The sequence below is a fragment of the Anguilla anguilla genome, chromosome 11 (genome assembly GCF_013347855.1).
Source record: "Anguilla anguilla isolate fAngAng1 chromosome 11, fAngAng1.pri, whole genome shotgun sequence".
Taxonomy (NCBI): domain Eukaryota; kingdom Metazoa; phylum Chordata; class Actinopteri; order Anguilliformes; family Anguillidae; genus Anguilla; species Anguilla anguilla.
In genome coordinates, this window is record NC_049211.1 from 18,543,093 (window position 1) to 18,558,859 (window position 15,767).

Below are 15,767 nucleotides of genomic sequence, written 5' to 3' on the forward strand. Positions count from 1 at the left end.
GGACAGAATTACCAAATAAGACACACAGACACACTGCTGGGCTGGTTCAGTATATGAGTGAAATAAATACATTTCACAGCTGGAGATACTTGATGGAGGAATCTAATATATAATAATATGTTATAGCACTTGAGCTTACAATTAGTGTGTGAAGGGTCAATAAATCTTTTTGTCGTCCACACAGAACTGGAAATTTCTGGTAACATTTCTGATTCTGAAGGGGGATGTTGCTCAAAGGTGGACTGAGAGAAGAGGACCATCTCCCACAGTTACGTGCCAAATATGTGCAGCCCTGTCTGCATATGATAACAGACAATGGTCACATCAGTACACTGAAGCACCACTTTGCTGAGTGAACTGGCAGTTGGAGGTGGAATATTGTAGCTTGTTGTTCAAGTCACTTTCAGCAGCTCTTTATTGATTCTCAGTGGCATCTTCATCTTGACCTCGAGTTTGGGTCAGACAATGAATCATTACAGACAGGGCATAGGTATGCATAAGGATTTGTGGCTTAAGCCCTGTTTGGGGATCAGCAGTAAGAATACTTAAATCATTTGGTGAAATATATAAATGGACAAAACCATGGCTTGTTCTTAGTGTCAGCAAGGAGGTTTGCACATCATTAACATACAAATATATTCATATAAAGATGAACAATAAACAACAAACATTTGCATCAATCAATAATCAATCTTCATTGCCCCTGCTAGGCCATTTATATTACAAATAAATCCAAAGCTGGTCCTAGGGGTTTTTCTGGCCCAAAACAATAATGTTTTGTGGCCCCAAAGTGTCCCAGAATAAATCACACCCTCCGCATATATTTGAATTGTGTGGGCCTAAATGACCACATAGAGTGTTTCACCCCTGTGTATAAAAAACAGTCATTGGATAACAAATAGTTCTCAATGATCTTGAAAAGGTTGAGCTAACCAACCCAGTAGCTACAGTGGCCCAGTTAATAGCAATATGACTAATAAATAAAATTAATTATTTAATGAAATATATCTAATTTTCAAAATGATAATTAGACACAATATGGTGATGAATTTAGTCTGATGTACTGTATAGCCCTATGTTTAGTCTGAGATGAAAACGGACCTCCTGATTCACAGCGCCTGAATCCAAGAGTAATAAGATATAAATAAAATAAAATTGACAAACATTGAAGACACATTGAAGTATCAAACAAATCTGTGAAACTTGAGCAAACATAAGTTTCTATCTTTGACATCTTCCAAGTGCTGAAAGCAGCTCAACTCTCAGAATGTGGTGAATGTCGGTGTGCTGTGTGTCCATGAACACAAAAAGAGAGTCAAACTGCTGCCTTACGATGACACAAAAACACGAGGTTAACTAACAAGCTGTCCCCATCCGTCAGATCCATTGTATAAAAATCCATACAGGCTACATAAAATAGCGCCTGGGGTGTTGTGACTCATATTTTACATTCATTTAATTGTTTACATCTTCCTATCCAAGTTAAAATGCACTGTGGCAGCAGACAGGGTAACAACTGAGGTTGCTGGCTCAAGCCACAGACCATATAAGGAGTTCCTGGGCTCATTTTCAGGCACCTGTTGGCAGCTTGTTGGCCCTAATTTCAGGTGCAACTAAATGTCCAGCCTCCAGGACATTGGCCCAAAGTGCAAGTGACGTGTGTGGCTGACTAGAGAGCAAAATTTGGAAATATATGAAAGAAAGGAAGAAAAAAAAAGAAAAATAAAGAAAGATAGAAAGAAATAAATTATAGAATTATTATTGAATGCCAGTCCATTTTTAACTGCTGTAGGAACTTGATGCTTTACAGAAAAGACATGCACTTTATATCTCTTTTCATTGAGATTATCCCCGGCTATTAACATTCTGCATTGGAAATGTCTTTATGGCAATGTTCCAATGTTTAATAGTAGTTTGCTCATCAAATAAACAAATAAATAAATAGTTATTGCAACATATGAATGATGAACTGAATAGCAGGATAAAAAGGTTAATGGATGGAGAAGATACCATCCATAACTCACATCAATCATCAGCTCATTTAAGGTCTGGCTATTCTGGCTGATTGATGTGTCAAAGCAAACCAATGCTTAGCCAACTGTATAAAATCTATGTGTATGCTGACAACTAATGAATTATTTTGTTATTTTGTGCTTACATCAGTCACTATTCAGCTGACGCAAGCACCAGTAGGCTGGCCTTGTGTGATGCACAAACACAGTGTGGCAATTTCCGCTTTTTGCCATATCTGATCAGTCCAACCACAGTGACATGCCATTCACTTATTCATTGTTGTTTTTTTTGTTGTTTTTTTGTATCATTAGCTGGGATTTTAAAGAAAGCTAAACACTGCATTGTAGTCAGAAATGTTGAAGACACAAATGGAAGTAAATAATGTTTTATTTCTATAGGCAATATTTACAATATTTTCCACTTGTTACAATACATGAGCAACATAGGTAATATACCCAGTATGCAGCAACATTGCTAGAATCTATTTTATTCTCTATTCTAAGACCCCCCTCCCCAGCTTGCTTTTGTCTGTCTGCCTGTCTGCCTGCCTGCTCGTCCTATGCTTTGTGTTTTTAAGTAGTTTTAAGTAGTGCTTAAAGCACTTACTTCACTCTAGTGTTTCTTTTGCGCCTCTACATCATGAAACCTATGCACTTGTTGTACGTCGCTCTGGATAAGAGCGTCTGCTAAATGCCTATAATGTAATGTAATGTAGTGAAAAGCTTGTATATTCTACAATACTGAGGAAAATCAGTTGATTGTCCTGATCGTTTCCATATCTAATGTAAACAGAATGAATCCCCTTGTCAGAGTTAACATACTGTCATATTTCAATCATACAGGGGGAAAAATTGTTGGATGTTGAAACCTGACTTTTTGTTACATCTTTTACTTTCTTACTTTCTTGCCAGCATTTATGCACATTGCATTTTCAATCACACCACCTAGCTAACAAAACATTTCACAATGTTATTGCCATGTAGTGGCAGTGTTATAACACTGACAAAACATTCCACTAACATTGTGAGAACATTTTGTGTTAGCTGGGCAGCTATCACTTCTCTACATGTCGATTGACCTTAACCCTCCTCAATTATAATTCCAATCCAGCTAAAATTGCTGTCTTGGGGTGACATAAATAGATTTTTGTACTTTTAATAAACATCCATGGAAAATTAACCCGACAGGAACTACGACAGGGAAAAAGGTTGTCCCAAGCACCCTCCCTGGTATTTTTTATCCTCGTCCCCACTCCCTCTTCACTTCCCTGTGTCCAGCCAGGATGCGGTCCTCATTTCCTTCTGCCAATGCGAGCCATCAGCTCCGCATTAGCCGCGGCCTTGGTGCGCAATTCGCGGTTCTTGGCCAGGTCGATCAGGACATTGAGGATGTTGGTGGGGACATCCAGCGACAGGGCATAGCGTGACCCCGGGGGGCTCCTCTTGGGGGCAGGGGGCGGTGGCCGACGTGAGCGGCTCCTGCGGGGGACGGGCTGGTAGGACCCCAGGAGTCCGTGTCGATTCAGTATGTTGACAGACACCAGGTCTCGCTCCATCTCTTGTCCCTCTCCCTCCTCCCCTCCCTCTGGCAGTCCCTGCAGCTCGCCAAGCCCCCTCCCCTGGCACATCGCGCTCTCCGTCAGGAGCAGCACCAGGTAGACGCACAGCCCTACTCCTCGCATCCTGGCCGAAAAAAGAGGCTGTCTGAATGAGACCCAGAGGGGTGGCACAAGAGCGGATTGAGGGAACCACAGGACCCAAAATGCAAAGAATGGAAGGAGAGAGAAAATGAAGGCGGTAAATAACAGGGAGCAGAAAGAGAAAAAGATTAATACATTGCTGTGTCTAGAGTTCGGGTTGTTATAACAGGTTTTGTGAATTTGAATTCACCTGACATACATACTACGCAGTAAGCCTTTCCTTGCAGTTAGAATGTGCATTTTAATGTCTTGCAAAACTTAAAACGTGGCCTTTTCAACCATACATTCATTTTTATATTTGATACTCTAATTTTCCAAAATACAATTATTTATCATTACTCAGACTCAACTCTAAAATCAGTCTATAAGTGTCTATTTGGTTTATTTTTGCATTTGATATCATATTACCATCAGATGGTAAAATGTATGGTTCCTTTTTGTGGCTGGGAATGAAACTCCTGTCATTCTACCATTCTATCCATGTTAGGCAATATGGCTAACATATAATGACACACTGGAGAGGAATATCATGAAAACTTGAAATTCCATTGAATTGTGAAACTGGTTATGCACATTTCAGAATCTGAGTAAATCAAGCAGTTCATGTGTTGAGTTTTATCATTTATTAAGTAGCGTTCTCAAAGTGAAATGAAAACTAGTACTCTTGACTCAAATGGTGACACATTGCAGTTTTATGAACCAAGTACATTCTCACACAAAATCTTCAGCTTGACACTGAAAAAATGGACTTACCTGTTGTTGCTCTTCACAGTGAGTTTAAAAGTCCTACTCTTCCTTCAGTGAAGCAACTACAGCTCAGATAAGTCTGTCTGCCTGTCTCCTTCTGCCACTGTGGGTCTTTGTGCGCCAAGTGTGTGTGTCTGTCTGTCTGTCTGCTTGCTCTAGCACAGATTTCCACTCTGATGCTTGAATTGATCTTCAGCTGGGTTGCCTCTGTCTCAACCTCCCTCAAGAACACAATCCTGTTGCCACTCCACCCCTCCTCCCTGATCCCCCACATTGGCTCCCACCCTCTGTCCTTCACTTTTGTACCCACCCTTTCTCTACTCTGCCTTTTCCATTCCTCCACCCATCCACCCCTCTTACCCGTTACATCGCCTCGCTAATTTTGTCACTAATCTCCTCTCTGGGTTCACAATGGTCCCTCCCATATCTTCAATCATAATATTTAACTGCCGTTTTCCCACTCACCCGACCCTTAACAAGCCCACATTTGGAATTTGTTTGCATCAAAACTGCCTTTTGTCTAGTGCCTGTCACTAGCTTGTTATCAAGTGCATACTGTACATATTCTCTTTGTGAAAGCTTTGTCCTACTGGTGATTCCAGAAAGAAAGAAAGAAAGAAAGAAAGAAAGAGGGGGATATGAATAAACGAAAAAGCAGAAAGCATCGGGTTAGAAATGGTAAATGTAACCGTCACAGGGGTTTGTGATGAAGTGTGTCTGTGTGTTGTATATTGTATATTGTATATTATCTCATATGTTCCCTGGCACACATCTACAAACAGTCAACATACAGTGTGTACTGCCGATGACACATTAGATCAACGTTGGGAATGCCCCTCTCTCTTCCTGTTTCACCTTCTAAGGCCAATAAAGCTCCCCCTCTGGGCCCTTTGAATATAGGATGCACAGTACAACCCAGTGAGCAGAAAATGATTTCGTTCATAAAAGATGAATTAAAGCAATTAGTTTGATTCCATCTTGATTAAATGCTTAATTCTTCAATCTCCCAATGAGTCACGCAGGTGGAACTGTCAACAGATCGAAGCAGTAATATCTCAGCTGGCTGCCCCTCAGCTGACAGAAGAGAAGCGCTCTTGTCAGCACTACTGAATTTGCCCATATGAATAATAAACAAAACACATCACAACATCAGGGAAACAGTAAATATTGGTTTTGTCTTTTAGTCTTGTTTATTTTCCATATTTAAAAAATTGATGATTAATAATTGTTTTTCATCTTCAGACAGGACAAAAACATCAGCTTTCATCATTCTTTGAAAAAATACAATACAAAAATAACATTTTAAAAATAGCACCTTTTTGCAAAGAAACATGCAATGTTAAACACAACTAACACAACAGAAATTTTAAACAATCAAAACAACATATTATCAAGATTGTTCCCCAGGTAATAAAAATATATATGTACATAAGGGACAGATTTTGCTACCCCACTGATACGCTTATGATACCCTTGTACATTTGCAAGGATTTGGAAAGAACCAATATCCAGCTAATGAACTGCAACATGATTGTAATATTGTTACAATATTGTGTGGACGTTACTCATTAACTAGACATCTCTTCAGCACCAATACACTAAGCACATTCCTCAGGTAATTAAAAAGCCTTGCCTTTCCAAGCTTTGGGATACACGTTTCATTAAACAGTATTACAAATAGCCTGAACTAAGGCTGACTAAATGTACGTCTTCAGACAGCACACAAAGTTTTGCTCTGGTGGTAAAACGGCAAGTGGAGAATGTTGAATTGTAATAATAAGGAGAGATCCCTGAATGATAAAAACTGAATTGAGAAGATAAAAAATATTTAAATTTGCAACACTGCTCGGGACCTTTTTGACCAGAACTTCTTGTGGTCTTTTAAAAGGATTTCAACAGCACCGCATAAGACTTCAGGAAAGTGGCAGTATTGGCTACTTGCTTAGTTATTGCTTATATTCCAAGGACTACAAATTATTTGCTTAAGGACTACAACAGCACCATTTTTCTTGAACATACAGATGACCATCCATTTGCTCCTAATCCAGATGGAGCTCTATTGAAACTATACTCAAAGGCGTGAATACATATTGGTGAATTATATGGATTTAAAAGAAACTCAGAAAGTGCACAGAGATAAAAGGCTTTAAAGAGGAAAAGCTTCATTGCATGGATATGATCTACTACCAGATCCTTACAGTACACAAACATCATTACATACAGAATCAGGCTCACCTGCCATAAAAATGCACCATTGCCAATTAACTTATCAAATAAATAACCTTTGTTTAATCAATTTGTTCATAGAAATATTGTTGAAAGTGTATTTATATTCAAAAGAACAAGAGGTAATACTTGATATTTTTGTAATACAGATGCAACGTGTTAATGACTGGGCTTAATGGATCACACAAAAATATCTGCTGAGTAGATCACTGAAACAAAAATGAACAGATGAACTGAAGACCACCATCGCTTATGAAGCTCACCTACAGCAGCTTACATGAATAGCTGTAAAATATTTCTTTAAAATATATTTCAAAATAATTTTTAGATACAGCAGAAACACAGATATATGAACCTCAGAGACACAGACTTACTGGTCAGTGAAACAGGGTATGAGCCTGGACGTACCATAGGCAATTACACCTTTTCAAGCTCATTATTATTCGATACAAAGATTCTGTTATTTGCAAAAAGTGACAAACGAGAACAACAGTACCTTCTTGAGTGAAATAACACACATGCTTTAATGCATTGTTTGACCAATTGACAGATGCAGTTATCAAATACCTACAATAAGCAGTTTGGGTAGTTGGGTAGTCAGGAGCTGCCTGCTCTTTCATCGACTGCTGTTCTCCTTTCGATATTCCCTCACTGATGCCGTGTCTATCATGATGTGGCTAGAATCATCCCTAGCCTGCTCTGAACTCCAGTACCTGTATCCTTCTACCTATAACTTTTCTGAGTCAACAGTTTTCAATTCCTCTGTAACTGTAATGAACACATAAATTCTGTAATTATGACATTTCAAACTGATATTGTCTTTATTTTTCATAATGCATGATGGTAGCATCTTTTTATGCTCACAGTTATCGGCTATAGACAGATCATTATGCCATTGTGCTTACTTTCAGGAACCCAATGCAAAAAAAAAATGTTCTAATGAGATCCCATCTAAGGAGTGTTTAATCGTTGATTATTAACTTTAAAAAAGATTCATAGCCACAAAATAACAGCCTGTTTTTTAAAATTATTTTTTTAAAAGAATCTATTCCAATTAAAATTGATGCATTTATATTTCAGTTTAAGTAAAATTTCAAGAGCTCCAAACAACCCATATTCTTGAAGTTTGTGTCTCTGAGGTTCCACTGTATTCCATTATGATTTCTTGGCATTCCTTAGAATTAGAGAGTTTAGAGAGCAGAGTACCCATGGAAAATCACCGTCCCACCCTGGCGGACATCGAATCTGTGACAAAACACAACAGTAAGATATAAGTAAACACCAGATTTTCATGCCATCATTTCCGCTTCCCCTATTTTCTCTCATCCCTTCATTCTTCCTGCCATCCCTATATCCCATTTATTATGCCCCTCAAAGAACCTTTAACCCAGCTTTCATATGGCTGCGATCAGCGTTGGGTCAATTACTGCCGACTACAGTCAGATAAGGCTCAACAGCAGTTCAATCTGCTCAACTATTGGTCCAGTGGAAGAAGACCACCAAAGAAGGTTTATCATAATGTTTTGTCATCATCATAATCAAAAGTGAGTTAAAAGGCCTTGTAAAAAGGAATCAAGAAGCCAGAGAGTGTGTATCTATGTGTTTTATGTGTCTCGGACATCAAGGCAACATCCTAATCTGTGTAACGATAAGCTGAACTCCAGTCCCCACATTATACCCCTAGGGTGTACAGGAAGGGCCTGCTTCTGTGACCCGAGCGTGTGTATTCACAGGAAATGTGAAGTGACGTTTGTACGTACACAAGTGCTCTAAATATCCACAATATCTATGAATATTCTGTCTGATGATACGATAATATCAAACATCAAATATGATCTAGTAATAAAGCAATAACTTCATTAACAACATTATGAATATGTCATGATCTATGGCTATTCCAACTTTAATAAATTGAAAAGAAAATTCCATAAATGATCCATGAAAAGATAAGAGATTTACACTGTATGTCTCATTTTCTCAATCTGGCAGCCCTTCTGAGCCTTCTCCTTAGTAACACATTTACTAACATCTACTGATGTTGGAATAAACATTAATAATGTGACATACAATTTATTTCTTTAAGGTGCAATTTTTTTATAATGTAGAAACAGATCACACAGCATTAGCAAATTCATTGACAAAAACACACTATCACTACCGACAGTGATAGTATCCATCAGCCAGCAACCACTCGCTTACTCTGTGTAAAACAAGATAAAAAAGAAAAAGAAAAGAAATCTAGCAAAATCACAGCTTGATTTTTGTTTGTTTGTAGTGAACCACACAAGTGTAGGGTTCTTTTGGGAGCAGCTAATTTGTTGAGACAGCAGGTAAGTTCCTAGCATGTATTCAGTCCTGTGTTTTGGTTTGGTGTGTGCAGTCCAGTTTGTGAAGGCCTTGGGATGGATGTGTGCGGTTCCAGGTGTGCGGCCTACCTGTACTCTCTCCCAGGCAGTGTTCCTCACACTCCTCCTTGGTCAGGAAGCGGTTGCCATTGCCTCCGCAGCCGCTGTAGATGAAGGGCCGGCATGCTCCCACCAGGGCGTGGAAGTACCAGCGGATTGTGTACCGCAAGCAGCTCCCCTCCTCCAAGGGCAACAAGCAGGCGTTTTCTAGGGCAACAGAACATGCCAGGTGAGAAGGTCTTCTATCTACTCAGGTCACACTCAGAGAGTGCTGGCAGCTACATGCCTTCGTTTTGCAGGTGTGATGTCACTGCAAGCATGTGGAAACACCCCACATCCCCCACCATCTCAAGCAAAGGAGGCAGGTCCCCTCAGGTCATGCAGCCATGCCGTGTGTATCGCAGACCTCAAATCACACAGAGCACAAGCAGACAAGACAGCACAGGAGATGACAGAAGGTGAGAAGAAATGATAGACGTCGCATTAGACCCGCATGGAAAGCCACCATCCAATACCACACAGCTATAACAACATTGAGTGTTATCTCTAACAGCTACATCCCTTACACACCACCTCAATACACGTACGAACACACACACACACACACACACACACACACACACACACACACTCACTTGGAAACCCATAGTCACACACACCGTCACTCACATCATCAACTTCTTTGTGCTTAAACAGCTCTGAGGTTACCGTCTGTGACACTATCGTCTCTTAGCAGTGCAGTTATTTTCCTGCTGCTGCTGGAGGCCAATGTGTAAAACCAGAGAGTTCAAAACTGGGGTGCTGCCGGCAACTATCTAGGATACAAAGCATGGATTTCTATTTCTATTTTTTTTTCTTCCGGTTTGACAGTCGCCGAATCCATGCAAATAGTTCCCGGAACGCAAGCAGCCCAAAACTGAGAGGTCCCACAGGTCCTGACAGGATCTGACACTGGTCCTCACATGCCAGGGAGTTGTTACTGCACAGTATTTTGGATCTGTTTTCATTTCATGTTATTACATATGTGTTATTAAAGCTGTGAACTCCAAATTTACATCCCTGGTTGTCACACCAAGACAACAAGACCACTGCCTTTCAGGACCATCAATTCAACACACAATTATGAAGTTAATGGGCATAATCTAAAATGGCTATAGGACTGTGGAACAGTACAGTAATGATCAGTTCTCTAATCCACCCATGACCTCAAACTATATATTTTATAGCTTTGATCATACATGTTCACTTCTTTTATTAGCAGAACGCAGTAAAGTCAGTTTAGCGGGCAGAGTATTGGGTCAGTAGACAGAAGGAAGATCACCCTCCGTATGCTGCATGTAGAAGCCCCTGGCATGCAGAAGAAACCCTTTCAGCTCCGGAGTGGAGATGGGGGGTTAGCTACCTGCCCCTGGGGCCTCTCTCTTGGGTCTCACACCTTGGAGAGGATTAACAGTGCTGGCTTCACCTACAAAGGAGACAACAGGCACAAAGATGCTAAGTGGTATAATAATCCGACACATCAGTGTTGCTACACATACGGCATCACCTACCATGTATCCTTACCATACTAACTGTTCCCACAGTGTGCTCTATAGAACATTTGATAAAATCCATTCAATTTCTCTTAGACATACTTTTAAAAAAGATCAGTTTAAAGACCAGTTTAAGGCCATACTCTCAGGTAGAAAGAAGCAATTTATAAAACACAAATGTAAAATCCAATATTTTAGGAGTAGCACTGTATAATAGAATCTGATGCATATCATTCAGTTCCACAAACAACAGCATGTCTAAATTATACAATAGCATATTATTGTATAAAGACATACTTGTGTTAAATGCAATATATTACATACAAACATACATGTATTACATACATGTACAAACATAAAATCAGGAAGGAGGCAAATGCTTATTCATAGCACTGTAGGCCTGTTAAAATGCTGATGGACTTCAGGCTACAAAGATGTAGTTTGTGACTTTACATACTGTACCAGCACAACATAAGCTTCATAGCAACTCTACAGGAAGAGATTAACATTCATACTATACATTTGTTTCATATCATACCACTCACCAATAATCTGTTTCACTGGGGTAAAACAACAGATAACATTACATTCCCTAGAATAAGACAGCATTAGATGTGATAGTAAGAATGAAGAAGCAGAAGATACTACAGTAGATGTGTGACTTGCGCAGTGAAGACGAAGGCGCACGATTGGTTAAATACCCTTATTGAGTATGGCTGTCGGGGTGAAGTCAATCACTTCCTCCAAGGGATCATCATAGTTCTCAATAGAGAAGATATGCTCGTAGTCTGGGTCATTGGTGTTGACTACGACACGTAGTTCCCGCCCTAAAACACAGGGGGTGCCATACAGTTCAGAGGCCCCTTTGCACCCACTACCCCAATCTGACGGTACGGGATCAGTGCTCCTGTCTGCCTGCTTATGGTTTTCTTGACAGACTGAGGCCCACATACAAGCCGACTGTATCAAATATTAGCGGCATCATGTTTTCCAAAGCTTATCCACCTCTCACAGACCTCCACCCTCCATAAACTGCGCCTCTTGCAGAAGCACAAGTAGCACATTTCCATGATGTCGCAACTATGTCGGCCATTTTGGCCTGCATGCAACCATTTTGACCGTGAATGTGTCCTGTGTTGTTCTGCATTGGCCACACCCTCACGTGTGCATTTGACTGCAGAAAACCTGGGGCTTCCTGGTTCTGGTGGCCCTGGCTGTTGACGGATCTCTCTTATTTATGACCTCGCCTTTCGCTCTTGCACAGTGCGCCGGCAAACCTGCGTGACTCCCTGCCCTGATGTGTCCACAGACATCTCACCAACACGAAACCCCCCGCAGTGCACCCTCCCTCCCCCCAGGACGCAGACAGGGTGGAAAGAGCGGGACACAAAACAAGTACAGACGAGTAGACAGACGCACATGGAAGGAGATAGAGGCCTACGGAAACAATGTGTAATGCGCTGGTTGGATTTGCTTCCCAAAAGGCAGTTAGAGAGGTAAGCATGAGGACAGCCGGAAAGTCAGACAGACGGACACACTCACCCTCCTTGCCCTGCTGGGGCACCTGCCACCCTGGGATAGGCCGTGCCCGAAAGGACTGGCTGTCCGATCGGGGCGGCGAGTCTACGAAAGAACCTGAGAGAACGGGGAAGAAGGGGACAGGGACGAAGCAGGACAAGGACCAAAAAAACAGGACATCCAAACGGGTCAGTACACACACACACACACACACACACACACACACACAGACAAACACAAACACAAAAACCCCACACCAAGACAACGGGACTCACTGGACCACACGGCAGGGCAGGGGTTGACCGAGCCAGCCGTCTGAGCATGCTGTTGTCCCTTGATGAGACACAAGCTCACAGGTACACCAGAACCGGTGTCAACAGACTTGGTTTGCCACAGTGGGTAAGCCCATGAATGGGAGCGTAGTGGTGAACCTGAGCCATTAATTCAGCTCGACGTTTCACCCCTCCCTGAAGGAGAGCACACCATAGGATGAAGGCAGGAACGCCCCCCTTTTTTCATTAAAAACGTTATAATGTTTGATGGTGAGAATAGGCTAATGAGCCTATTTAGGCTGGTCTTGCTTACTGTCTGGAGAGTATCCATTGCTGTGTGTCGGGAATACTCGGATCTGGCTCAAAAGGCCAGTAGTACTGTTTATTTTCATTTTCCCCCTCTATTAGGGAGTCGATTTAAACCTGGGACACCGTTTAAGTAGGATTTTTGGCCAATCAGTAATATATCAATGGACTGTCAAGGGGAAAACCAAATCAGCAGTACTTCTGGCCTTGACAGACCCTTAGGGTGTCTGTTTCTACTAGTAAGTTACAATTAAGTCATAGGAAGCTATTACATGCATGTGACAAATTATTGTTGTTAATAAACTGGGATCGAGTGGTTCCTGTATATCCAATTCCACATCACTCCACTTTCTAATGAACACAGGAAGTGAGATGCTTTGAGATGGGGGTGCTTTCCACATGTTCAGAGACTCTTCCCCTGGTCCACTAAGGTTTGTTTTTCCAGAGGGTACACCACTGCATCATTGGCAGTTGAGGAGTAACATGAAAATCTAATTATCTCTCATCTTCCATAGAAAAATTGGTTAATTTTTTATCATTTAAAATGATGTTGAAATAGTCTGTGTCTGAGTGTTTTAGGCATACGGTGAACCTTGTGGAATCAGTAACCTTATTAAACCTTACGGGGCGGGGGGGGGGGGGGGGGCGGGTTAGAACCTTACGACACTGGACATAAGTTACGACATTCATAAACATTTCAGAGGTCCTAAAATATGCAAACTCAGTTCTTTGTATGTTGCACCTACTGAAGTGTCCAATGTACAACCGCTTTGAGCAAGGCTACCCACCCACCTGTTCCGGCTTTCAGTCTGAACAAAACTTACCTCCACATGCTGAAACACAAAAAAATTGACACTGTTAAATTGCGACTCAGAGGCAGGTTAAGAGGATGCTTTACAGTTTAATGACTGCTCACCTTACTACTACACAGTATGACTTTTCTGGCTATGTTCGGAAACATGGAAAAAGTGTTGCCCTGTCCACACACACACGTGCACATGCACGCACACACACACACAGAATGCCTAGCTGACTAACTCTGAGACTCACCGCAGTGCTGGCTCATCTCTGAGCGAACGTAGGAACGTATCTCATCCTCCTATGGGGAGGAGTAAACAAGAGAGGGAGCATGTAGGGGACACAGAGAGCAGCAAGAGGCATAAGGATGTTGAAGTCAGTGCTTTATGCAGAGCTTGTGTAACAAAGGCAAAACATCACGTTGGTAAAAGAGCTCATGAGTGTTCTACAGCTTTAACACAAACTGACCGTCATGCCTGGCACTCCTTTGTCTCCCTTGGAACCATCTTGACCGATTTCCCCCTGAAATGTGACATCATCTGTCACAGCACGTTTGGGAGGAGACATCTCGGTCGCACTCCTACTGTGCACATATGCTTACGCCACTACATGCCTCAACAGATTATACAGCCTCTTCACCACCAAGCATCAACACAAAGGTCAGTGTCATAGTAATACTGTGGTACAGAGATGGTGTTGCATCAATTTACAGTACCCATAATGGGTCTGTATTTCCAATAGTGTAGAACAGATAGAATACTATACATAGTAAAATGTCCAATATTAATTCAACTCAAAGTATATATGAGTCTAACAGAGACCGTAGGCACTCGGTAAGAGTTGTTTTAACACTGAACATTTTACAGTGTATCTAATCCAGTGTGAGGCAGGATGTGGGTAGACTGACCTGCTCCCCCCTCTCTCCTGGGATACCTGGAATGCCTCTTGGGCCAACCATAGCAGGGCCTGGAGGGCCACGTTCACCCTGCAAAGCCACACACACTTCCATTCACTGAACAAATACAGTGCTGAATCACAATCCAATCAAATTACACACAGCGGCAGATATCCAAAGGTGTGTGGTAAAATATTTTCAAAAAAGAGCAAAAAAAGTATTTCACAAACAGGTTCAAAGTGACCTGGTTCAGCGTATCTGAGAGACAGTGTGAGACTCTGCACCTTCTGTCCCTGAAGCCCCTCTGGGCCTTTCGCACCAGCGAGCCCCTGAGCACCAGTTAGACCAGGGGCCCCATCTCCACCATTTGGTCCGGGAGGGCCAGGCACACCAGGAGGGCCCTGCAATGAGACAGGGAGGTGGGAGCATGAGAGGCAACACTTTCTACACAACAGCAACATGTATAGAGAATAAAGAGATTTCAGGACAGAGACTTACCCTCTCCCCTTTTTCACCCTGAGCTCCCTTGGGTCCCAACAATCCATCAAATCCCCTGTCACCCTAAATACACCCACAGAAATACATTACACAAGGCGCAATATAGAGGCACACAGACAGACACGCATGTCCACACACACATACTGTATGTGCACACACACACACACACTTCATAGTACTCTTCATTTCTCATCCTTGCAGCAAGCCAAAACTACAACATTTTCTCTCATTCCTATTGCTGTGCTCCTTCTGACAGGTTTCCAATTTCACCCTTACCCAGTCTCACTCTCACAACTCACCTTGGGGCCAATCAGACCTTCCTTTCCAGCAGCTCCTGTGGCCCCTGCGGGCCCTATATCTCCCTGGAACAAACAGACACATGATAGCACAGAACCCACCTGTCTCTGGCCTTGTCATTCGTACTACTTCAGATACTCACATGCTTTCACATATACACACAGCTGCAAGCTCTTTATTTTAAATACCACTTTCATGTCTGTCATAATTACTATAAATTTCAATATATGTTCATATTTGCGTGACATACCAATATATGCTTTTAATATTGAGAGGTCTCAGAATTATAGGGTTACACTTATAGCGTGTTGTGCAGTAAAATAACCTTGAAAAGGTTTTTCTCAAGAACATATTTTTGATTCCAGAAGTATCCAGAAAGTATAACCCCGTAATTCTAAGTTTGTGGTTACTATTTAAAGGTGAAGGGGAAATGCATTTTCTAGATATTTTAAAAGATGGGAGTTATCTAGCGGTGTCTCATAAATAACACGTGACGTATTACCAAACAGCAGAGGACATTCTAAGTGTTTATTTCTCCTGCCCCGCCTTGGACCCACACTG

General features: G+C 41.6%; 2 protein-coding genes across 4 annotated transcripts in view; both read right to left on the minus strand.

Moving 5' to 3' along the window:
• Positions 1 to 2,726: 2,726 nt before the first annotated feature.
• Positions 2,727 to 5,654, minus strand: LOC118208235 (urocortin-3-like). Of its 2 annotated transcripts, none has more exons than XM_035382715.1 (2): positions 4,466 to 5,654; positions 2,727 to 3,712 (listed from the first exon to the last, which is right to left on the minus strand). In XM_035382715.1, the coding sequence occupies exon 2, from the start codon at positions 3,692 to 3,694 to the stop codon at positions 3,305 to 3,307; it is 390 nt and encodes a 129-aa protein (XP_035238606.1). In that variant the 5' UTR covers positions 3,695 to 3,712; positions 4,466 to 5,654; the 3' UTR covers positions 2,727 to 3,304. The 2 variants fall into 2 exon arrangements, with proteins under 2 accessions (XP_035238606.1, XP_035238605.1); XM_035382714.1 differs by having other exon boundaries at positions 2,727 to 3,716.
• Positions 5,655 to 5,791: 137 nt separating this feature from the next.
• col7a1 (collagen, type VII, alpha 1) overlaps positions 5,792 to 15,767 on the minus strand; it is a 78,906-nt gene continuing 68,930 nt past the window's right edge. For both annotated transcript variants that reach the window (XM_035382713.1, XM_035382712.1), the window contains exons 110-121: positions 15,209 to 15,271; positions 14,910 to 14,972; positions 14,696 to 14,812; positions 14,424 to 14,501; positions 13,985 to 14,038; positions 13,769 to 13,817; positions 13,543 to 13,551; positions 12,165 to 12,257; positions 11,324 to 11,449; positions 10,493 to 10,555; positions 9,121 to 9,297; positions 5,792 to 7,930 (exon numbers count right to left, since the gene is read on the minus strand). In XM_035382713.1, coding sequence (XP_035238604.1) covers positions 7,902 to 7,930; positions 9,121 to 9,297; positions 10,493 to 10,555; positions 11,324 to 11,449; positions 12,165 to 12,257; positions 13,543 to 13,551; positions 13,769 to 13,817; positions 13,985 to 14,038; positions 14,424 to 14,501; positions 14,696 to 14,812; positions 14,910 to 14,972; positions 15,209 to 15,271 — 921 coding nt within the window. In that variant the 3' untranslated portion in view covers positions 5,792 to 7,901. The remainder of the gene's footprint in view (positions 7,931 to 9,120; positions 9,298 to 10,492; positions 10,556 to 11,323; positions 11,450 to 12,164; positions 12,258 to 13,542; positions 13,552 to 13,768; positions 13,818 to 13,984; positions 14,039 to 14,423; positions 14,502 to 14,695; positions 14,813 to 14,909; positions 14,973 to 15,208; positions 15,272 to 15,767) is intronic.